Source organism: Onychostoma macrolepis, chromosome 11, assembly GCF_012432095.1.
Source record: "Onychostoma macrolepis isolate SWU-2019 chromosome 11, ASM1243209v1, whole genome shotgun sequence".
Lineage (NCBI taxonomy): Eukaryota > Metazoa > Chordata > Actinopteri > Cypriniformes > Cyprinidae > Onychostoma > Onychostoma macrolepis.
Genome location: NC_081165.1, coordinates 26,499,962 through 26,524,246, shown reverse-complemented (window position 1 = coordinate 26,524,246; position 24,285 = coordinate 26,499,962). Strand labels below are relative to the sequence as shown.

General features: G+C 36.8%; 2 protein-coding genes across 3 annotated transcripts; one reads left to right on the top strand and one right to left on the bottom strand.

Annotated features, from left to right (window-relative positions):
* The first annotated feature begins 1,631 nt into the window (after nucleotides 1-1,631).
* LOC131549138 (uncharacterized) lies at nucleotides 1,632-11,078 on the top strand. The gene is made up of 2 exons (XM_058790988.1): nucleotides 1,632-1,689; nucleotides 9,093-11,078. The coding sequence occupies exons 1-2, from the start codon at nucleotides 1,632-1,634 to the stop codon at nucleotides 9,704-9,706; spliced, it is 672 nt and encodes a 223-aa protein (XP_058646971.1). The 3' UTR covers nucleotides 9,707-11,078.
* Nucleotides 11,079-18,914: 7,836 nt separating this feature from the next.
* Nucleotides 18,915-23,310, bottom strand: LOC131549541 (uncharacterized). 2 transcript variants are annotated; one of them, XR_009273418.1, is made up of 4 exons: nucleotides 21,960-23,310; nucleotides 19,976-20,117; nucleotides 19,852-19,887; nucleotides 18,915-19,345 (listed from the first exon to the last, which is right to left on the bottom strand). XR_009273418.1 is itself a non-coding variant. In XM_058791826.1 (3 exons), the coding sequence occupies exons 1-3, from the start codon at nucleotides 20,019-20,021 to the stop codon at nucleotides 19,128-19,130; spliced, it is 300 nt and encodes a 99-aa protein (XP_058647809.1). In that variant the 5' UTR covers nucleotides 20,022-20,361; the 3' UTR covers nucleotides 18,915-19,127. The 2 variants fall into 2 exon arrangements, 1 of the variants encoding a protein (XP_058647809.1); XM_058791826.1 differs by lacking the exon at nucleotides 21,960-23,310 and having other exon boundaries at nucleotides 19,976-20,361.
* Nucleotides 23,311-24,285: the final 975 nt, after the last annotated feature.

Here is a 24,285-nt window from a genome sequence, read left to right as displayed (position 1 = left end):
TTAAAATTATTTACACAGGCTGTTTAATGCTGATCATGTACTGTATGTGCATTTACACAAAAACTGCATAATGTAAATAGCCTAGAAATGATAAACACAGGAACTCCTTAGTGAGTGAAGCTGCAATATCATGACAAAATCATTGTTTATTATTGCTCTTTATGTTGTAATAATGATTATTAATTTTGATTTATAGAAAGTTTTTTTGGGGGGGGGGGGGCATGTCATATTCTGGTCTGTGTTAAACATAACTATACTTTGACATTTTGTTGTACAACGTAAACTGCACACACTCACACCCCAAACATTCCTATGTGGTAACATATATTGAAAAATGTTTTCTGCATGGGTGAGTGTAATTTGCATTGTAGAGCAAAATGTCAAGCTTTGTCAAGTTGTTTACATTATTTTACTCATTCATTGAAAAACCTCATTAGAAAATATAGGAAAATCTTGAGGGAAGCAGTGGAGAATTAGTCTTTATTAGTCAGGTCTTGTTATCACAACTAATATATATATATATATATATATATATATATATATATATAAAATACTCAAGGAGCTCATTAATTAAACAATTTGGAATTCATGACCACAATTTTTTGCTTGTCATTAGTTGTGTCTTTGTTTAATAATTATTACACAAATACCATTATAAAACTGTACTTTTCACGATTATTTAATTTACTTTATAATTGACTATTAATTTATTCTTCATTATTGTCTATTCTGTATTATTCCACCCTTGATATTACATATTCTACTTGCTATTATTCTATTCTATTCTATTCTATTCTATTCTATAATCTATTGTTATTCATTTATTTATTATTGTATTACACATATAATTTGTGCTATTATAAATCTATTATATCAGGTATGTTATTGTGCTGTTGTACTCGCTTTTAATATTATTCACTTTACTACAACTTGTACTACATATACATTTTAATGTTACATATCACTTTTACTATATTTTTACTGTGCATCAGTGCATATTAGTTCACCACTGTAACTGTAAGTTTTACTGGATCCATAAAGGATTATCAGTTACATTTGTTATTGCTTGTTGTGCAGTTTTTATCTGTAGCCTATAGTGCTATGAAAATAAAAAGCAGACTACCAGTGTGTCCCTTTTTGATTTGTATTCGCTGGTTTTATTAAATGTTCTCAATGATGGTAAATTATTAGTATCTAAAGATGTATTATTTCGATTTTTTCCCCTCAGTATTTCAAAGGGAACGAGCTGTGTTCTGACCTGAAGCACGAGAAAAGCTCAAATGTTGGGGTTGAAGACAGAGAAAGCAATGAAACAACTTAATTTCATTTAATGTACATTAAAATTACATTACATGTATATGTCACAGTTATACTACATCAATATTAGAATTGTTAACCGAAAAAATCAACCAAATCAACACGAGTGTGAGCTTTTACAATTTCTTAAGAAAATTATACATTTTCCAAGCCTAACTAAATAACTGGAGGCAGAGTTATTTTTTAACTTCATGTAGATCACAAACCACTGCAATCCGTTGATAAATGTAAATGTTATCGTGTTTTTATCCCGAAAAAACCACAGCTCCCCGTTTACCTCCATTTGTTTTTAAGGCAGTCTTGCCCTCACAAACATGGCGGACGTGTTGACGTATCGCAGCAACGGACCGAAGCGGCCAATGAGGCGTCTAGGTATTTATTATGTCTATGGTAACGAACGCGTCAGTCAGCGCGGGCTTTGCTGTTTACGGTCGCTTGACTTGCTGCTCGGGATGTAGATGAAGATCGTCGAATAAAGGCTTGGATTTGGGTCTGTTCCTCGCAGTCGTATGGATTCTGAAGATCTGGATTACAGCTCACGAATAAAATCGTTTCATTTCCTAATTATGTTGCGGTTTTTGGTGTTTTTAAAAAAAAATATATATAGTTCTGTTGTCACAGCATGTCGGAGAAAACGCCTTTTTTGGCCCATGGCAAACAAAGTACATGACAAAGGTTAAACGATTTAAAATGTTATTTATTTTAAGGTTTAAAGTGTAGTCTTGTTTAACATTATGTATGCCTATTATTGGAAACGAGCTGGCAGCAGAAATCACACAACAAAACAAAATGTTATCTTTTCGTATTAAGTAAATGAGTAAACTATTTAATGATGCAATTGAAAACAAGGTAATTGATATGACAACTAAAAACAACTAATAATAAAATTAATGCCGCGATTTCAATATTCATAAGGATTAATTTTTAGATGTCTTCAATACATCAGTTTTTTACGTTTAAATGCTGAAAATACATAAGTATTTGTACGTTTAGATGCTGAAAAACGTAAGTATTGTACGTTTTAGTGCCTGTAAAAACGTAAGTAAATGTACGTTTTATAGAACCACATTTTACGTAAAATACATACGAATTATCATGAGATCACGTTGGTTGTTTCTATATTCATTTAGAGTTTCATTGTGAAAATATGTATTAGACTATCTCAACAATAATATATCTCAAACTGCATTATGTGTGTTTAATCACAATTAATTACAAAAAAGAGGGATTAATTAGTTGTTTTAAATCGATTGACAGCAATATAATGCATATTATTACTAAGATATTTTGAAGATGCAGATGTTTTCTTTCTTTTAGGTCTTTTGAACAATTAAGTTTGTGTCAAGCAAACCAAAACTCAGAATAGATCACAACAATTTGCAAGGCTGAGTAAAACATGTCGCATTCACAGTGTTCTAATGTTTAGTATAAAATGGTATAAATTCAAATAAAGCGTTCACTGCGTTAAAGTTAAAGGTGCCATAGGTGATTGTCTTCAGAAACATTTTTTGTTATTCTGGTTGAAAGCCTCTTCACATCCTGATAGGGTAAGGTAAAGAAATTGAAAAAGTAAACTTTCCTAGAAGAAAAATTGTTGCAGCAATTTGGACCGTTGGATTAAACACATTGGTCATAACTGATAATTATTAATAAATAATTAATGATAGATAAAATCATTGATGCCAGAATATCTTCTAGAAGGGGAGAGGAAACTCATTTTAAGAAGATCTCCTGATATGAAAAACAGATTTAAAGTGTGAGATCATACGTACTTTTAATATTTTCAGTCTTTATTCTTCTCATACTGTGTAGCACACAATCATAGTTTTATATGCAAGGCGGAACTACCTCCCATGTTTCTTTTAAGAACTGATAACATGGTGTGCACCCGGAAACTGAGAAGTATGCCAATGTTTGGACAGGCAGAGAGGGAGATTGATGTAGTTTCTGTGTTCTGGGCCATTTTGCCACTTCTTATCTGACACTTGACTAGCAAGCGACATTAATAAAAGACTCTTCATCTCCACCCCGGAGTCCCTGACTCTTCATTCCTTGGCGTCACCTCATTCATCATCTAACAAAAGTAATAGTTGAGTTAATGACTATTGCTGGAACACAGATTCCAGTCTGTGTGGATGAAGAGCAGCCCAACAGCCCGAGACCCAGATATGATCGAAAAAAAGGAGACGGGCACATCAAAATGATGCTTTTTTTTTTTTTTTTCATTGGCTTTATCTGAATGATATTTAGATGTAACAAATTATAGTGACAGAGTAAAAATTTGTTTACTGAAAAAAAAATAGTTTTAAAAATCACTTGTGAATGCTTTAGAATGGCCTTAAGTGGCAAGGTAATAATAGACTTGTTTGAGATGAGCAAAATCTGCACAGAACCGATCACCGGTGATCGCCACGAGATGCATGCTGGTTAGAAAAGTGTCCAAGTTAGGTCCGCCTTGCTCTGATGTCATGCTGACGTGTGCCAAAAAACTCTCGCGACGGCAAGCCGGCTGTGTCGGATTGAGCAGTCGCGTGCAGTTGCTCTCCACCGACTGCGCTGATGAAAAGCATGATGGGAAACGACTAACTGAAGACACAGATTAATGCTCATTGGTTCAGACATTCTCTTCTAAAATGTTTCATTTTTTAAATCTGATTTCATGCTATTATGTATTTAAATTGTGCATGAATATTCCCAAACACTATGACAGTGCGATCTCTGTGTGGATTATGTGATTGTTGTCATATTTTCTATAAAAATCTAAAATACATGTTTGAATTAAAATAAAAATGGAGGATAAATACGCCCTAGGTATGGAATTAAATAGCAAGCACTTTGAGTGTCTTGTTCATCATGTTTATATTCATATAAAAGCAACAGAACTGAAATTATATCATGTTTATCAGCAGCACAGCATATGAGTGAGAATAACGCGATATCCGCCTTTGATCTCGTTTGATCTCTTTCTACTTCGAGAGGTCAGAACTGTCCGTCTTGACTGCGCTTATTTCACTCCTCCCCTCACTACAGCCGCCTGCTCTCGCCTACATTTCAGGCGAGGCGAGGTGCATCTCAAACAAGCCTAATGTTAAGAATAAATTAGCTGTTATTGAAAGTTTTTTAAAGAAAAGAAATACTGTAAGAAATCAGGTGATGGTTTAGAATATGAAAATGGGTGCAAAATGAGAGAACAGGTACCTGACCTGGATAAATCTGATGTTAAATATTATTATTATTATTATTATTATATAATATTTACTATTAGCAAATATTATTTTAATGGCAAATGAGCTAATGATAATAATCAATGGAAACTATGTGACAATGTAAATTTTGAAATGGTTCCACCCAGAGGTTAGAGAACTGTGTAGTAATTTGGCAAATAGAAAATCAGTCAGTTGTGTGTGCTTTAATTGTCAAATACACTGTTGAAGTTTTAAATGTAATGAAGGTATTTTAAAAACCAAGTCATTAATGGACTGGAGGAGAGCAACCCCTTGAAACTTATTCACTTTGCCTGAGTTTGACAGTGAAACAAGCAGCCCATGGAAAAGTATTTCTACCAAGAATCCATAATTCCTTTGATTGACATCTGTAGACAAGTACTCCAGAGTGCAATCTGGACGATTGGGGCGGGGCATTGGGGCACCCCCAATTCCATTGGTTTATAACACAGCAAATCTTATTGGTGTAGACCCGACCATGCACATTCCTATGATTTTGTATTTAATTTGGCCATATTACAGAAATATTATGTGCTAACTCTAGAATCATAGGCCTATCTTAATTATTATCTGTTTAGTAACCATGGTAATTTTAGTCAGATGAAGTCATTGTTTACAAATAAACTCGTGACGACAGCACCTCCGGGTTCTTCAGGCTGCAGCGCTTCATTCATATATCCTTGAGGATCGGCAGGCCACAGATCAGCACTAAATTGGGATTGTATATGCAAATTATGATAACATAAGCGGCTGATTCTACGTTTTAACGCACAACCGTTTTTTGTTGTTTAAATGAGATGAGTTATAGCCAAAGTTGCTCAATGCATCACAGACTTGTAACGTTATGTTATAAAGTGCTAATAAAATGTTTTCATGGCAAGCTCAATGTTTTCTTGTTTATATCTTAATAAATATTTGAGCCTACACTTAGACATTTCTGTAATTTCCACAGTTATTTACTGTAAATCACCCAGTGTAATACTGCAAATTCCCTTTACAGTAAATAACTGTAATACCCTTTGCATCATAGGATTTTTCTGTGACGTCAGACCCCACATACAGAGACTTACTGTATTTTTTTAAATTGCTGTATACTACTGTAACGGTCTCTTTGGCGCCATTATACTGAGGTCGTTTTATTTTCCTCATTTCTTACATCTGGATTGACACAATTTGCCCTACACCGTGTCTACAACGCCACAGTAGCTTGGGACTGACTACACTGGACGTGTTACATCGCTTGTAATGATTGGAAAATGCGTTTGTACTTCGTGTCAGAAACAGTGTGAGCGCTTTCAGTACATCTGTACATCAGAAATGATGCTCCGGAGCAGGTTATGTTCCAGGGTTAGTTCACTTCAGCGCTATCAGAGCATGTATGATCTACTGACGAGCCTTCAGTGGGCGTGACAGATGGCGCACAATATTATATATTATTACAATACAGTTATGTATATAGCCTACTATATATATATATATATTTATTACATTTTATATTATCATCTCACACATGGATCGGCATTTTCTATGATGTATTTCTATAATAAAAATACATATCTGATATGACTTAATATATAATTAGCATCAAAAAAACAATATAATTCTTATTCTCAAGGATTAAAGATTAAACTAAAAAAAAAAAAATGATTGCAAAACCATCAATTAGGTGGCGATATGCTCTAAGCATAAGGCCTACATGACCGTTGAACAGAAGAAGAAGAAAGAAGCAGCATGGCGCGCTTATTCTTAGCGTCCGTTTCCATAGTGACTCGTCAATTCGTCGCTCTGTTGAGAATGTCTTGAGTCTTAACCAGGAACATACTCTGAGTTGAATGAACTTACTCCCGGATGCGTTTTTGGAACCACATACCTCGAGTAAGCAAGGTTTGGGGTTAAGCAACCGAAAGTTCAGGGTTTATCTGACGGTAAGTTAACCATACTTTCTGGAATACACCCCAGTTCACACTGATGGACTATTTGGTATTATTGTCTTATTTGTCACCGCAGTTGTTCTTCAAAATAAAACCATTTGCGGGATTGTCCTATGTCTTACTGAACTACAGTGAATTATCATCATATCCTAAGTTTTTTATCCACCGATCCTAAAATAAAGAATATAGGCTACATATAAATATACATTATACAAAACAGCTAAATCTCAAACAGTGGATCATTTTTATCAACATCGCCCAGCTAAAACTGCTCAATGTTAAAATATGACTGCTTCGTGTACAGTGAAAAGTGCAATAATATGACTTCATTTAACGTGCAACCCACCTGTTGAGATTGAGGACCACTATTTACATTCATCACACAGAAACATAATTAATACTTCTCATAGGTGAGACTATTTATTGCATAGGTAGGACTATATCATGGCCACGAATTAAGAATTTGTTCCCAAGACTGAATTCGTGAGCTGCTCATATTATACAGCTCTGTTCTGCCCGAAGTACTCGGAGATGCCGCCACCAAGCGTTTGATAGGAACTTAATCTATCTAAAATTGCTGTTGTTAGCACTTAATATGCCAAACAGCGTAGATAATTCATAAAAACGTATATAAAAGAATGCTCATGCGCAGACGTCTACACCAATAAGCTCTGCTGTAAATTGAAATTGAAGGTGAAAAATGAAATTGAATGTGGGCGGAGCCACATGTGTCGCCCCGCCCCATCGTCCAGGGTGCACTCTCGTACGTTTCTATGTGAAGATCCCCAAAAGGCAACTGATTATGATTAATTACTAGGAAAACTAAGTACTAGTGGGTACAAAGGTACAATCATGGTAAATGTGCGATAGCAGAAAAGCAGAGTACAAAGATTTAAGATTCTGGTAAAATTATGACTTAAAAAAGAATTAACCAAACAAGTTAAAAGACCAAAAACAGACGACCCTGGATGAAATATTAAACAAATGTGTTCCAAAGAAGAACAAATGTAAATGACAAAGTTTGATCAAGTGGAAAATAATCATAAACTAAAAAAAGCGAAAAATTGCAATGAGTCAGATTAATTGCATAAGGGGGATGTTGTGTAAAATGCATTCAAGAATACAATTACTCTGGCTCACTGTTTAGCTAGTATATTATGTCAAATGGTTTATTATTTTGTTTATTTCCGGCAGAAACCTTATATGGGCAATTATGTAACTGTTGCATAGGTATTGTATTTATAATACAATGAGTATAACATTTATATGATGTCTGACCCAGTAATGTAAGGCTGGAGAGTGTCGCAGAGTTATACAGTATGTGAGGGCAGAGGTGACTGTACAGAGTTGAATTCAGGGTCAAAGAGATCAGGAAAAGACCACACATTGTTGTTTTAAAACTTTTATTAAGCATATGTTTAGTAAGATAATAGAGATATGAGGGAAAAAGAGGAGAGAGTTCGTAACAAGAGGTGATGGGCTGGCTGCAGGACGAGGTCTACAGTAGAATCCAGAAGAAGAAAGAAGAGATAACACATGAGGCTACTTTAAGACGTTGAGGGTGTTCCCAGTCTGCGTCATTTGGGGAGTTCACTAGTTTAAATATCCGTGAGGACGAGATTAGATGCCACTACGGGACCTGAAGAGCTTCTCCGGGACCAGAGCCACCTCTGATATTGCCTTGAGTAAAGAACTTTTCGATATTTATACTTTATTTAATACTTGTATGCAGTAGTTCTAGAATACTTGTGCTGCTAGATGTACAAATTGTAATGAATAAACTGACTTGTATTTATATAACAAAGTCTGCCTCGTCAGCATTGATTTACAAGCCAGAACAGACCCTTTGGTCCTAATTTGTACTCATAATTTAGGTCCGATTCGACTTATTTACCTAACCTGAGAATAATAAAAATAAGATGAAGGTGTTTAAATATGCACTGAAAAACAACATCTATAGAAATTTTGATATTTAGAATTTCTATATAAAGAATGGAATGGAAATGTTCTGTGTATGTTAGAGGTTCTTCTTGGAACTATTGATGGAAATAAAGATCCTGTGTTTTTAACAGTATGTATGTGTGTGTGTGTGTGTGTGTGTGTGTGTGTGTGTGTGCGTGTGTGTGTGTGTGTGTGTGTGTGTGTAAAATCAGTGTCATACTGTATTTGCATCAACAGGGTCTTAAGGGTTGCTCAAAGTAAACTTGCAATTTTGGAATCTATACCAAACAGGATATGATGTCACGCTCTTGGAATTCCTTTTGTTTATTGTTACCGCTTCCTTCTCTGCCCTTTTTTCTAGTGACTCCGAGTTGATTTCAAAGTGATCAAGGGCAAAAATCATTGTGCTCTAACTTCGAGTTGGTGCCTTATTCTGTGTGTCTCAGGAGTGGCGAAACTTCACCTGCATCACTCCACCAAAGCCCCGTGGAGAACTTCTGACACCTAAAATGTCTGGAAATAACAGCTTTTAACTCAAAATATCTTATCACCTTCGCAATGTTCTAAAATTCAGTGTAAAATGGCAGCTATGACGACGTAAATTCATACAAAGCTCGTTATTTTTCTAAATGTCTGCCGATATTTGCTCTGCATTAAAACGAATGTGTTTTATTTTCAGATGAAGAATGTGACATACTTTATACCAAATGTCTGCGAGAAGAAAACCCCAGAGTCGATTTCACTGTTTCAAGTGAGATTAATAAGAAATTACTCGAAAAGGAAATATGGAAAAAGCATATTTCAAAAAGTCCAAGTGTGGAGCTTGCATCAGCTACTGCTTCAGGAAGCGGCATCATAGGCATGATTGACACGTTTCACAGACCCGCAGATGCCAGTGCAGAAGGCACCTATACTCGAGCTGGATCATATGTGGATGGTTTTGAAAACAAACCAGGAAGGAGGATTCCCAAAGCTGGAGTCTATGCGGAAGCAGGAGTCGGACGATACAGTGCTGAATACAGTGTATTTAGGTTTGAAGCCAAAGGTCCAAACGCCTCAGTTGTCGCTGAAGCCACTGCGGCTAGACTCGGGGCCGGAGCAATGGCTCAGGCTGAAATTGCCAGTGCGTCAGTTAGTGCTGGTCCAGTTGATGTGAAATTAGGACTTGGAGTCGACACGGGTGCATATGTTGGTTTGGGTGGGGTGGAGGCCAAAATACTGGGAAGTGGAGCCTCAATTGGTCCAAAAATCAGTGTATCTCTTCTGGGTTCAGAACTCTCATTTTCATTCTAGTCACACAGGTATCAATAACCTTTGAATATTTACGTGTAATATTTTACTATGTCTAAATTTATCCTAAAAACCCATTTACTGTCTCAGTTTTGACTGCTCTCATTAGGAGTCGTCACAGCGGCTCGTCTGGACATCTATTTGTCGCAGGTTTTCCTGACACAATCTAAAACTGACATCCTGAAAACCCATCAACTACTACTAATATTTAACTCACTTAATTAATCATTCAAATTGTTCTCTATATTTAAACATGACTGTTATAGTTGCATATCACTTTTTATAATTCATTTATATCATCTAATGTATACAATTATCACATTGTAAGACTATTTTTCTATGTTCCTGTCCCCATTTAGGAACATGTACCTTGTTATCTGTCAAAATGTCAACTATTAAACTCACACTTGTGTGTCTAATGGCGCTTTTCCACTGCGTGGTACGACTCGGCTCGGCACGGTTCAGAACGGCACGGCAAGGCTCAGTTCGGCTCGGTTTGTGTTTCCACTGCAGTTTAGTACCGCTTTAGAGTGGGCAGGATTATTCACGTGTCGTTATAGTTGCGCCGCCTCTACTGCCGTGACTCCTGAAAAACGTTTTAATTCCGCGTCGCTCCATCAGGCTCTCGCTGAATCCGCTCCTCGGCTATCAATGAGAGGACAGTCTGTACTTCCTCGACAGCCATTTTTTGGTTCTTAAAAGAAAGGTGCGCCCATTCAAAACAGTTGCATTCGATCCTTCGCTGGCTGCTGATTTAAATCTAGCGGGTCTGTTGTGTCTCAGTGCCGCAAGTTCAATGACGCAAGCAGTGACGATTTTCTCCAGCCAATCAGTGATCAGCAGAGTTTACACGTCACGTTTTGGTAACGTTATGGTTCACTTGGAACCTCGGCTGAGGTGGTACTAAAAAAAGTACCAGGTACCAGGTACTATATCCAGTGGAAAACCCCCCAAAAGTGAGCCGTACTGAACCGTACCGTGCCGTACCATGCAGTGGAAAAGCGCCATAATTTGGTCATATATCTTATAATATTATGATTCTCTAATTACTGCTATTCTTCAATTCGAGCTGGTTTGTCAACCTCTTTATTATTACAATATGCTTATTGCTGTGGGGTTTTTTTTTTTTTTTTCGTTTTTGTTTTTTTTAGAGTGGCCTGGTTGGTGTATAATAGTAAGGTCAAGAACTTGTAATATTTCCTGAATCTTCTCAGTGAAATCAGCATGTTTAGTTTATTTACCTTTCAAATTGGTAAAATGTTCTCCTTTGAATTGTTTTCATTTTAAAATCAATAAAAACCTGTTAGTGTCTGTTATTGGGATGTCTTGTGAAATGCCCAGTTCTTTTTTTTTCCTGAGTGCCCTTGAAACTCCCATGAGCTCTGTATTTTTTATTCATTTATTATTCATTTAATTATTTTTTCATTTAATCTATAATCATTATCCATTTATGTAAGTTATCATTTGATTATTTATATAATTTTTATAATCATCTATAATTTAATCTTTTAAATACGAATTATTTGATTATTTGTAATTTATATTATGTTTTTAACTATTTTATTATTATTACCATTTTTCTTCCTTATAGTTATAATCTTATGATTGGAGATATTTGTTTTCATGAGTAAGAGACGAGAGAATGTCTCCTTTTCAAGGTTTTTAACATCACAGAACGATGTTGTGAAGCAGTAAATTTGTGCTGGTCAGACGAAGACTGAGCATTGAAACATACACAACTAAGATTATTCAATAAACTCAGCTCATTTTTATCATCATTACTTTATGTCCTGTTTCTGCTCTTCTCTGGCTTTTTTCAGTCAGCTTCTTAGCTGATAGAAGACTGTTAATACAGTGTTGGGTTCCAGACAAAACTTGCTGCTAACAAGTTGTTTGAATACCAGACAAAACTGATATTTTCTGACAGGATCTGATTTAGAGATCTGGGCCCATATTCACAAAACATTTTATCTTACCACTAAGAGTTCTCCTAAATAGCAGTAAAAGTTTTAGATAAGAGTTCCCTCTTCAAACCTATTCACAAAGCTGCTGAGACAAACTCTTACTAAGGAATAGAGAGAAGTCTTAAGCTAAGAGTAAGGGGGCGGGGTTGACCTCGTTGCTATGGGTGATGTCAGCATGCTTACTAACTATGCATGAAGTGATTGGCTGATAGTCTCTGATTTATTACTAGAAATAGGTTGGAAAAAAATAAAAATAATAAAAATGTTGCCACATTCAAATAAAGATTTTTAAAATGTAAGTGTCATATGTTCAGCTAATTGTCAGGCTCTTACAGGTATGCTTCTCGTAAACAATTAGTGAATATGCATATAAACAGCCTTTTAATTAACAGAGTAGAATAATCATGGATGATAGTAAGACGTGCAAACATAAAAGAAAACCAAGCTGGACACAAGAACACCTGTTACTTCTTGCCCAACTGGTTAATGAAGTAAGTCAATTTTATTTATAGAGCACATTTAAATCCAGCTTACACTGACCAAAGTGCTGTACAAAACAATCATAAAATACAATAAAATACAAAATAAAACTGAAAAAAATGAAAACAATATAATCAAAGGAAACTTTGGAGTTGGGATAACCTCCAAAACCAAAGGTGATACCCTTTTAAAAGTTCATTATTGTCAAATGTTTCTAAGTTCCGAGGCAGATTTATTTGATCAAAAATACAGTAACATTACAGTACTGTTAAACAGTAAAATTAATTTCTAAATATGTGATTTTTTTTTTCTGTTTTCTATGTGAATATATTGTATTGTAAAATGTAATTTATTTATGTGATCAAAGCTGATTTTCAGCATCATTACTCCAGTCTTCAGTGTCACATGATCTTCAGAAATCATTCTAATATTCTGATTTGCTGCTCAAGAAACATTTCTGATTATTATTAATACATATATTAAGGATCTCGTCTGTCTGATGTTTATCATGTTCATATGATGTTTACTACTGTGAATATGATAAGTAACTTTTTTAATATGCTGGGGAAATTCCCGACATTAAACAAACAACCATTTACATGCATTGGGCGTTTGTGTTGTAAAAATGTACAGGGATACTTCAGATTGTAAAATACGGACTCATTAGGAATGTTTTCTCATTAAAATTGTGCAATTTCTTATTTATTCAATATGTATGGGAATACTAGGGAATACCAATATGGCGGCGCGGTGGCTTCACTTTCATGACGTCATGAGCAATCCAGTTCTCTACTAGCCTATAGATCAGTGGTTGAACTCATCATGTGATCCGGCCAGCGAGGTCACACTAGCCAATAGGATCGCACACGTGTGGCACCATTAGACATCAGAGGAAGCATCTCAAACAGTTGACAAGACATATGAAATCCTTCATTCAGTAACAAGAAGTTTGTGTGAAGGCTCTGGTGGATCTAGGGGTGGAGCCAGCGGGGCCCTGGCCCCACCTGAATTCTGATTGGTTCCTGAAGAGCCCCTGTCCTGTCACTCATCTCTGATCTACTCAAAGCACTCGGTTAGTTGGTTGAAAATTCAGCTCGTGTAAATGTTTCTTTCTACCGCATCTTAATACGAAGCTTTACTTGTGAATATGGAGATTCATGTCTATAGTGCTGACTGATTTAAAATTGTTATTTTGGCCTCTCTTGAAATGGGTCACATTACCAGATGCTAGAAAATACAGTTTTTGATCATTTTCAACCTTACGGGGGCAAGAGCATAAGGTAGGTGTCTAAATGAATGTGCACTTAATGCTGTTGAACCTTAGCCTAACTACGTCAGACTTCGTACTTCCACTCAATTTCAGTTCACTTCTGTACTCAGTCTGATATAGCAAACCAGCTCCCAGATTATCTCCGGCTCCGCACCAGCCGTCCAACCAACGAACAGAGGGCGGGCTGAGAGCTGTGACGTAGATGCTAAGCGCCGAATTTAAGATTGTAGTTTAGGTGAGGGAAATCTAAAACGACAGCGGACATGGAGACACTATTGGAGATGCTATTCGCTCTGTTGTGGAGAATATTCCCGGCATTTGCCAGCTGAAGCCCGAACAAGAAGAGTGTTTGGTTCACATTTTGAGTGGAGGTTTAGAGGGTGTATCTCAGTCCCTTTTATCTGTCGAGTTCGAACTGGCACCCTTTTGACAGGTCAGTGTCTTCTTTCTTTTCCAGTCCTTGAATATTGCCATGTCATGCTGTAATCTTGCAATTAAGTTGCAGCATTTCCGACAGCATCCCCCCCCCGAGAAAGTAAATGCTTGTCAATTATGCCCTTCCAGACTCTGTATTATTTGGTATTACCATGCTAGTTTAACCTACTTTACAAAGCAAACTTTCTGCTAATATAAGAGTGTGTGGTCTTTCAATCAGATGTGTGTGGAAGTTGTTTTCATTTCTACATCAACATTAGGTTCCAGATGCGTTTTCTTTCAGAATTAACGACATGTAGAACATGAATGAATAGTCATTCACTCATTCATTCATTCAACTGTTTACGGTAGACCTTATTTTGAGTGTGAAAAATCTGTCAAAAGAAGGAGATGTAACAAAAATCTTCTACAGCTGTACTGTCTCACATGAAAATGCCAACATAACAGAATTCTGGATTGAATCCATACTATTATAGAACATATACTTTTTCATTGGTCACAAACTACGGTAAGTTCTTCTTAAAATGGAGTACATTGACTCAGATGTCAGCCAAATCAAAACAGTAGAAACATCCTGGTTTCAACATCCAATGTATCAAACAAAATGACTAAAAATAATGAATGGACTATAAAGATATTTTACAAAGCTTGCAATATTCCTGCTATAAAAATGTTCCTGTTGAGTAAAATGTTTTTAGTTGCTGAATTTACTGAAATTATCTGAATTAAAAATCACTGAAAATGACCTGGATATTATATTTACCACAATATACCAGTAGGCTATTTCTAAACACCACTTTTGAATTGTTACAGGTTACGTGTTACTGGTTCAGAAATCATTCTAATATGCTGATTTGCTGCTCACGAAAAAGTTCTGAATATTATCCATGTTAAAAAATAATTGTGCTGCTTCATATTTTTTTTATTTGATCATTTATCTTTTATTTGAAGATTTAAAGTGATGATTATTCAAGGATGCATTAAATTAAGGGGAAAAAAAGGAGACAGTAGAGACCTAATGTTACAAAATATTAATATTTCAAATAAATGTCCTTTTTTTGAACTTTCTTTTCTTCAGAGAATCCTGAAATATTAAGCGTATACCGTTACCACAAAAATATGAAGCCGTTTTCAACTGCTGAACTAGATGCTTCAACTCTTTTAAACTGCCCTTTTTTTAACAGAACCATAATAATATTTAATATATCAGTCCATATATATATATATATATATATATATATATATATATTGTGACGGATCGGTGGCCCTCCCCCTCATCATCATCACCACCCCATCCCTTATTCGCCGCCCTTCACCAGGCTCCCGACTGGAGTGGGTGGATGAGAGGAGGGGCGTGGGATCAACGCGGGCTGGCGGCGTGTGATGAGGCACAGCTGGACTGAATGAAGCCTCATCACCGCCGCTGTTAAATGCCCAGCACGCCCCCTCCTCGAGAGACCGGTCTCTTCCCCCGTGCATGCACGCTGGTGTCCTCACCAGAGGAAAAAAATAAATAAATAAATAAAAAAATAATAATAATAATAAATAAAATAAAAACCACGACAAAAATGAGGAGAACAGAAAGAAAGAAAGGATAGGGAAAGAAAATAAATAAATAATAAAAAAATAAAAAATTAAAATGAACAAGTTTAATCTTTCATAAGTTTTAATTTAGTTTGATATTAGCCATTGTTGCTACCTCCTCCTAACCCCCCTCCCACAAATCTTGTGTAGATATTGATGAATGGCGTGTCGTTGTGGATGGCTTCAGACAAAGAGGGTCAACGGATTCATGATTGATGGAGGTTTATGAGAGATAACAAAGAGGGGTGTAATTCTATTGTATTATTTTGAGTGGAGGTTGACAGGTTTTCCATGGAGATGTACTCTAGTAGTAAGTTTTTCCAAGATGTAATATGTATGGTGTTCCTTGATTTCCAGTTCATGAGGATAGTTTTCTTGGCGATAGTTAGAGCCACTAGAAGTAATTTACTATCTGTATCGTTTGAGTTGATTATAGATATGTCACCTAATATACAGAGTGAGGGAGATAATGGGACGTGACATCCCATAAGATTGGATAGTGACTCAGTAACGTTTTCCCAAAATTCTTTAACTGGGGTGCAATGCCACATGGCGTGAAGATGTCTGAGGTGTTTTGTGTACAATGTGAGCATGTTTCTGAAGTAAAACCCATTTTAAATAATTTCCGTCCAGTAAGGTGAAATCTATGAAGTACTTTATATTGTATTAGTTGAAGGTTGGCATTTTTCGTCATGAAGTAAATATTTTTGCAGATTTGTGTCCAGAAGGCAGCATCGGGAGCAATAGATAAATCTGATTCCCACCTAACATTTGGTAGACTTAATGTATTGTCTGATTTTGATATAATTCTGTATATTTTGGAGAGTAGTTTTTTTGAAGATATATTAATTAGCGCTGATATTGAGGGGGGAATCAAAATGATTGCTAAGGACAATATAGTAGTTAATGGATATTGGTAGGGACATGTCTGTATTAAATTCTAATCCCTTGGACAAAATGGTCCAGTTATCAAATATTTTTTCTTTAGGAATTTTTAAGTCAATTATAGTGTACATAAAAAAGCTAAATTGGTCTAATCTGAATCTGAAAAGTAAGACTGATTATCCCTTGATTAATTGCTAGGTCTTAAAACTGTGATATCATGAGTGATTTTACTTTGATGTTCCTTTGTTTCTTGTAAAAATTTCACGCTATTTTACTGCATGTTTACACTGAAAAACAATTAAAAAGCAGCGGCACAGCAAACAACATCATTATTCCAGAAACCTCCTAATAACACAGAGAGACTAAACACTCACACCTTGAGTCTGGGAATCACAGCAAACACTGAAGATTTGATATATGAGGATGAACTGATTTGGTATTTTGTGAAGGAAAACCTCAAGCTCTCAGATTGTGCTAAAGTGGAACTATTGCAAGAATACTTTTGGTACGCTTTAAATATCTTGCATTTAAAGACCGATATTATTCAAAGATCATACAATCAATAGTGACATTTTAACACATTCTAGGCTTAATATTAAGAAATGTGAATTGTACACAAATAGTACTCCAAATAAAGTTATTATAAAGAAATATGTCAGTAAATATGTTAATAGATTTGAATTTATTATGAAATAAATGTATTTTAAATATATTACTTTTTATTAAGGCATTGAAGAAAAAATTTTGGTTTCCCAAAGAACTTTTCATTGAAAACCAGAAGGTTCTTTGGGGAATAAAAATGGTTCTTCTACATTGAAAACTTTTTTAAGGGATGTTTACACAACTGTTTTCAACTAAACACTTACATTTACATGACATTGTGTTTTGGGGGTCTGGAAACACAAACTTTGGTTTCAAATTGCAAGTTTAAAAAAAAAAAATACCAGTGTCGTCTCTGTGTAAACTACAAAAATGTGAGTTTATGAAAATGGTGATACAATGCACATGTGTATTACGTGTTCAGTCTGTAGGCATGAGCGACTTCTTAGCATCACCTTTTCAAAGCATAAGAGAGACGCACATCTTTCCATCTTAACAGTTGTTTACCAAAGCAGAGATACCTGTCATTTCTGTCGCTTCGACAGGATGTCAGTTAACTGCCTGACGCCTGTTTCAGTTTCACACATACTCCGTTTGCAGTGCGTATTTTTTTCCCAACCTGATCTCACAGAATTCCGTGTAATGTTCACGGACTTGATTAACCCCGAATCTGTGGTGGCATCACGGAATCGCCGAAAATTCCGTGATGGGCTCACAGAAGTGATACCAATGTAAGTCAGTGACAGACATCAGCCGTGCTCCACGCATCAATATGCCGACGCGATACTGGGAAATTTATCGTCATCATTATTGTTCAGAACTGGGTAGGTTTAGGGTAGGGGTGGGGTCAGGTACTCCAGTGAAAGTATAACTGCATCGGAGTCACTCTTTTTACGTGGTCCGATGCAGCGCTGGTGTTGAACCAGTGAATCCGTGCATGGACCACGGCTGATGCCTTCTGTGAGCCCAGCACGGAATTTTCGGCGATTCCGTGATGCCACCACAGATTCGGAGGTTAATTAAGTCCGTGAACATTACACGGAATTCTGTGAGATCAGGTTGTTTTTTCCGCACCCATGTTAACGGATTAAAGCGTTCACACTGCACGCGGTTGCGGTCCGGCAGTGCGTTCCAGGAGCGGTGCGTCTGCAGCAGTGCAGAGATCGTTTCCGCACCGAGTCTATTTTTTGCTGTGCTGCTGCACGTGCTGAATTAAAGTGACAGCGCTTTGTTCGAGGTAAAAATGTGTCTTGTGGAGGTAGAAAAACTAAGTTGTTTAAGACCCGCGGGACTATTTATAATAAAGATTTAAATGTAAAAGGCACGAGAGCCGACTGTTTCTGTCAGTGGTGAGTTTTCATTTAAAATACTTGTGAAAAGTAGGCTATATGCTGTGTTTAAATGTGTTTCCACTTGCTTGATATAGTTTCAACTTAATATACAAATCTAGAAGCCAAGTGCATTTAATACGTTGTTTATATTAATTGAGTTAATATAAACAACGTATTAAAAGATTGTGTAACTGTACAAAATAGATCACAATGCTGAAAAAGCACTTTCAGTATAGGCTAACAACGTTTGGATTTGAAATCAAAATAATGGATAAATGTTGTGTCTGTGGGAAACTGCAAACGCTTCCTGTGTGAAAGCACTGTGAGTCCGTGCTGCTTCTGCACCGCATACATAACGCACACGGACTGCATACGCACTGCAGATGGAGGATGTGTGAAACAGGTGTAAGGGGGCAGCTTCGGTCCTGGAGGGACCGCCGTCCTGCAGAGTTTAGCTCCAACCCTAATCAAACACACCTGCCTGTAGCTTTCCAGTGATCTTGAAGACCTTGATTAGCTGCTTCAGGTGTGTTTGATTAGGGTTGGAACTATACTCTGCATGAAAGTGGCCCTCCAGGACCGAAGTTGCCCATCCCTGACCTAAGGGGTTTGGGGCCCCGAATAACAGCACTGAAGAGAAAAGCAATAAGCATACCCATGCATAACCAAATACAAATATTTATTATATTAAAACAATTGTGGAATTATAACATCTAAAATAAAACATTTTCATATTGTTAAAGTATAATTCTGTACCAATTCTGCAATAAAGCTGATTTACATTTAAAAAAATATTTTTAATAAGGTTTTTGTCTTCATGGTTTGGTAGTAAAATGTTACACATAAATATTCCAAGGTAATTAATTCCTCTGTGACTACATGACTGAACATGACGCTTCATTGCCTAGAACAGCTACACCAGTTCTTGGACCAACTGAGAATCCAGTTCCCAGGACTTTGGCCTCCACCCCATCCAGACCAGCAGATGCACCCGTGTCAAATCCAAGTCCCACTTTCACACCAAATGGACCGGCTTTAGCTGACACACTGGCGATTTCAGCTCGAGCCATTGCTCCAGTTCCAACCAGACTGGCTTCAGCGCCAAATGAGGCGTTTGCAAATGAAACAGATGAGCTTTAGTGCAGTGCAAATAGACATTTAGAAAACAACAAGCTTTATAGAAATATAAGCCGTTTTGCACTGAACATTAGAACACTGTAAATGTGACTAGTTGGTTTTAGTGAACCTTTCAAGCTAATATTTCTGTATTTGGTGTGATTCAGTCTGAGATTTGGTCTGCCTACATCTTCATAGTGTGTTAGGAATAATATATTTTACAAAATAAACTATATATTTTTCATTTAATAAAAACATTTCAGATTTTCTCAAAATATGACAGCAATGACCTATTTCTTTGACCTATTTCATTCAGCATTTGGGAATATTCAGAAACACATAGGCTACTGTATAACAGACTACATTCAGAAAATTAGCAAGTACATAAATACACAAAATAAAATTAATTAACAAATACTAAAATGTAGAGTTTATGCAAAGTCAGTGTTAGTAAATATAGACCAACTATTACAATACACTCACCACTTTCCTCATCTCCACGGTGGACAAGTTCTTCATCTGCAAATAAAACAAATGGGCTTTAATGCAGTGCAAATAGACACAGATGTGTAAAAAAAAAACAAGCTTTATATTAAAATGCACTTACCATTTCCACCATGTCCACGGAACCTTAACTGTTGTTCTTTGGACATTTTAGTGTGTCACAAGTTCTCAATCTCAATAAGTCTTTGGTGGAGTGTTGTTGTGTCTCAGTCATTCTAGCTGCTCTGTATAAATATGGGCAGTAACTGAAAGTGAAAGCCAAAAACAAAATGTCCTGCAGTAGATTTAAGTCCCTGATCACTTTCCATCCCATATGGAGCCCATTGTCACTTAAAAGAATTGTACAAACAGAAGTTGTGTATGATGAACACATAGACTATGACTTGTGCCATTTGTTATAATATGTCCTGTTATTTATTCAAACAGAAACCCTAAAGCTTGACATCCTGTCTGAAAAATACCAGTCTCATTTGATTATCCCCGTTACAACCCTGGCTCTGGGGAAGCAACATAAAGGACACAAAACGGGTTTACCAAATAAAATAAGGTTTATTAAATAATCAAAAGAGAAAAGGAGGGACTGTCACGAAGCAAGCCCAGCTACTGCGCGCAGAGAGAGAGAGAGAGAGAGAGAGAGTGAGAGTGAGAGTGAGAGTGAGAGTGAGAGTGAGAGTGAGAGTGAGAGTGAGAGTGAGAGAGAGAGAGTGAGAGTGAGAGAGAGAGAGAGTGAGAGAGAGATGGAGTTTTAAATAGCTCCTTTCATGTGACATCAATTAGCCTGTTGATTGCAGGTGAGCTACTGGGTAACTGCAACAAAACACAAAGTTAGAACACTCCCACAACACTCCCACCCTTAAAATGTTGCTATAGGAGAACCTAATGCAACACTAACATGTACAATAAGATAAACAGATAAGATCTTGATAAGGCATCTGCCAACACATTATCCTTTCCACGAATGTGGCAGAATTTAAGACCATTACCTTACAAAAATAAACTCCCTCACATTAACTGCTGGTTAGCATCTCATACAACCTTCCGGTCAATGAGGTACGGCCCACTATATTGAGCCTGTAACACAAAACCAAATACAGATAAAAAAATACAAGTACTTGGTCTCCTGAACAGGAACAGACTGCTTAGCCTTTCAAATCAAAGCAACAATTCATCTTCTCCGGAGTTGATTTGAAATACCGTTTGGCCAATTCACAAACCCCACCAAACCTAAAAACAATACAGTCCAAAGGGTTAATAGGTGTAACATGTTCAGGAGCCAACCATTTCTCCAAATAGGATGTAGTGGAGCTACGGGAATAAACTGGTTAGGTTTACCTGTCGCCTGACAAACATGACATGATTTGCAATACTGAGCCACATCTGACCTCACCCCAGGCCAGAAAAAGTGCCTTAACACACGATCCAAAGTGTTCCTGATACCAAAATGGCCAGATAGACAATGATCATGAACAAGCGACAAAAATATCGGATCGATAAACTTCTGGTACCACTACTTGAAACACACTACTCCAATCATCCTGACTTGACATTTTTGGATCCGTCCACTTTCTCGTCAAAACCCCATCACTAATAAAATAACCAGAAGCTACATTTGATAATGTTTCATCTGGTACCACATCTTCAAACATAAGTGACAAAGTAGGATCTTGCTTTTGTTTGAGTATTAGTTGTTCTCGAGATGGAAACATCTTTCCAAACCCGGTGAAGTTCACATCACCTTGGGCCATAAAAGTATCAAAAAGTGGAATCTCGGATTGATTTGAAGGAGGCTTGCCTTCAACATTCCTCTTAGCTGACATGGCACGAGTCATAACACAAACAGAGAATGTGTCTGGATATGCCAACTCAAGCTCATCTGGGCTGTCGGATTTACAGGGAGTGGAAGTTACTTCAGGAACAACTTGTACTCTACCACCAGCCAAATCGTTCCCCAGAATAAAGGACACCCCATCTATAGGTATATGGGAACAAAGTGCAACTTCAACATTACCAGAAACTAGATCAGATTGTAGATGAATGTTATGTAAAGGCAAAGACAAAAATCCTCCACCAAATCCTTTAACAATTACCTCTGAACCTTGTGCCGATTTTTCATTAAGAGACAATACATCCTGAAGAACCACAGATTGAAAAGCTCCAGTATCTCTCCAAATCTTAATAGCTTGTCTATGTTCTGGGTCAGAGGACAAACATACAAAACCATCCATCAAAAATGATGAGCCAGCTAACGCTTCCTTCTTGCATTCCACTTTCTCAATTGCAAGTGAAGATGACAAAGGTAGACTTAACACTGGAGAACTTACAAACGCTACAGTTTTTGTGAATTTCTGCTTCCTACTTAGAACAGGACAGTCTGCAATAAGATGACCTGGTCTCTTACAGTAAAAACAGGCCCTCTCTGAAGTTGAACCATCACTAGCCATTTTCTCATCATAAGATGAATCAGGTAACTTTCCAAATCGGAAAGTATTGTTCTGGTCCTTACTCTGAGACCTGTTCGTCACCAAAGTTTACCTTATGAGTCAAGACAAACTCATCTGCCAAAATAGCAGCTTGCTCTAAAGTTACTGCCTTCTGCTCATTCAAATAAACAGACACAACTTCAGGCAGACAGTTCTTAAATTCTTCAAGCAAAATAAGTTGTCTAAGTTGCTCCTTATTTACCACCCTCTGAGATGTACACCACCGATCAAACAGACTCTCCTTCTGCTTTGCAAACTCAACATAAGTGTGATGCACAAGTTTAACACAACTTCTAAAACGCTGGCGGTAAGCTTCAGGAACTAGCTCATATGCTTTCAGTATAGCTGCTTTAACCTCATAATCAGTGCTCCTCTCAAGACTCAAAGCAGAGTAAGCTTCCTGGGCTTTACCTACCAAAACACTTTGTAAGAGCAAAGTCCACACATTTTTAGGCCACTTAGATGTGGTTGCCACACGTTCAAAGTGAGAAAAATATATCTCAACATCTTTCTCAGAAAAAGGAGGCACTAACCTAATATGGCTACCAACATTGAACAAAGGAACATCACCTCTAGGAGTTGATCTTTCAGAAGCCACTTTCAACTCAAACTCCTTAAGAAACCGTTCATGTTCAAGATACATTTGTTTCTCTTTAAACTGCCGTTCCCTCTCCCTAGCCTCCAGCTGTTTCTCCTGTAAAGCTAGCTCCCTAAGCCTCAATTGCATTGCAGCTTCAGACAAAGGAGTAACCATAGGTTGGAAGGAAACTAGCTTAACTTTCAAAACACCATTATCGATCAACACATTTCTAATGTCCTTTATACTATCCTTTAAACGCTTTTCACTACTAGTAATGGTGATATCATAATGAGAAGCTAATTGCAAGAGTTGATCTTTTGTAAAAAGCTCAAGCAACTCATCTGAAGGTTCCTTCAGGAAGTCCTCTAAAGAAGCCATTACTAAACTGAACTCCTAAACTAAAGTGCTAACAAAAGCACGAAACAAATGGAGTCCTTTCCACTACATGCACAAATGCACAGTTAACACCACAGGTCCACAGTAGTACAAAACTACAAAAATAACACAAAGCAGCAAATTTACTCTCACACAATAACTGTAAACCCAAAAGTAGAACTAACTGACCCAGTAAACTACAAAATGTTACTCCTCCCAAACAAGCAACAGCTCTTTAATGCCACTAATTACTCAAACCTTATACTGGGAATTAGTCTACACTAAAGTCCACAAAGGAACATCACACAAAAGCTGCTAGCACACTAAAGTTAGGATCACGGACCAAACAAACACGAGCAGCAGAACTTTTAACTCACCTAACTTGCTCTTCCTCTTACTCCCTACAAAAAAAAAAGTGAGCATGGTTGCTGAGCCTAACATAGTACAAAATACATGAGAAACACCCGGATACCTGCCTAACATTTCCTAAGCCCTATCTATCTTCTGAGGTGTACCGGGCACGAGGCGACTTTAAAAGCACAAAAACAACAACTGTAGACCATATAAATCAATGATCAAACAGTTGTGAATTGCTTACCCCCGACAGAGAATAAGTCTCCAAAATAATATCATAACCTCAAAAATAAAAAAGGCAAAATAACAAAAGAGTGAACCGAAGGAAGGATTGAATATTCAACCCAGCTGGAACACTCACCTTATCTAACCAGGGAAACTCATGCATAAATCACAAAAATCCTCCAACAACCATACTCACCAAAACAAATCAATCAAAAGGGAAAAAAAAAAAAAACAAAATCACAGTCCCAAAGTATCAAAAAAAAAGAGAAATGGACGAGCCCCCATTATGTTACAACCCTGGCTCTGGGGAAGCAACATAAAGGACACAAAACGGGTTTACCAAATAAAATAAGGTTTATTAAATAATCAAAACAGAAATGAAGAAGGGACTGTCACGAA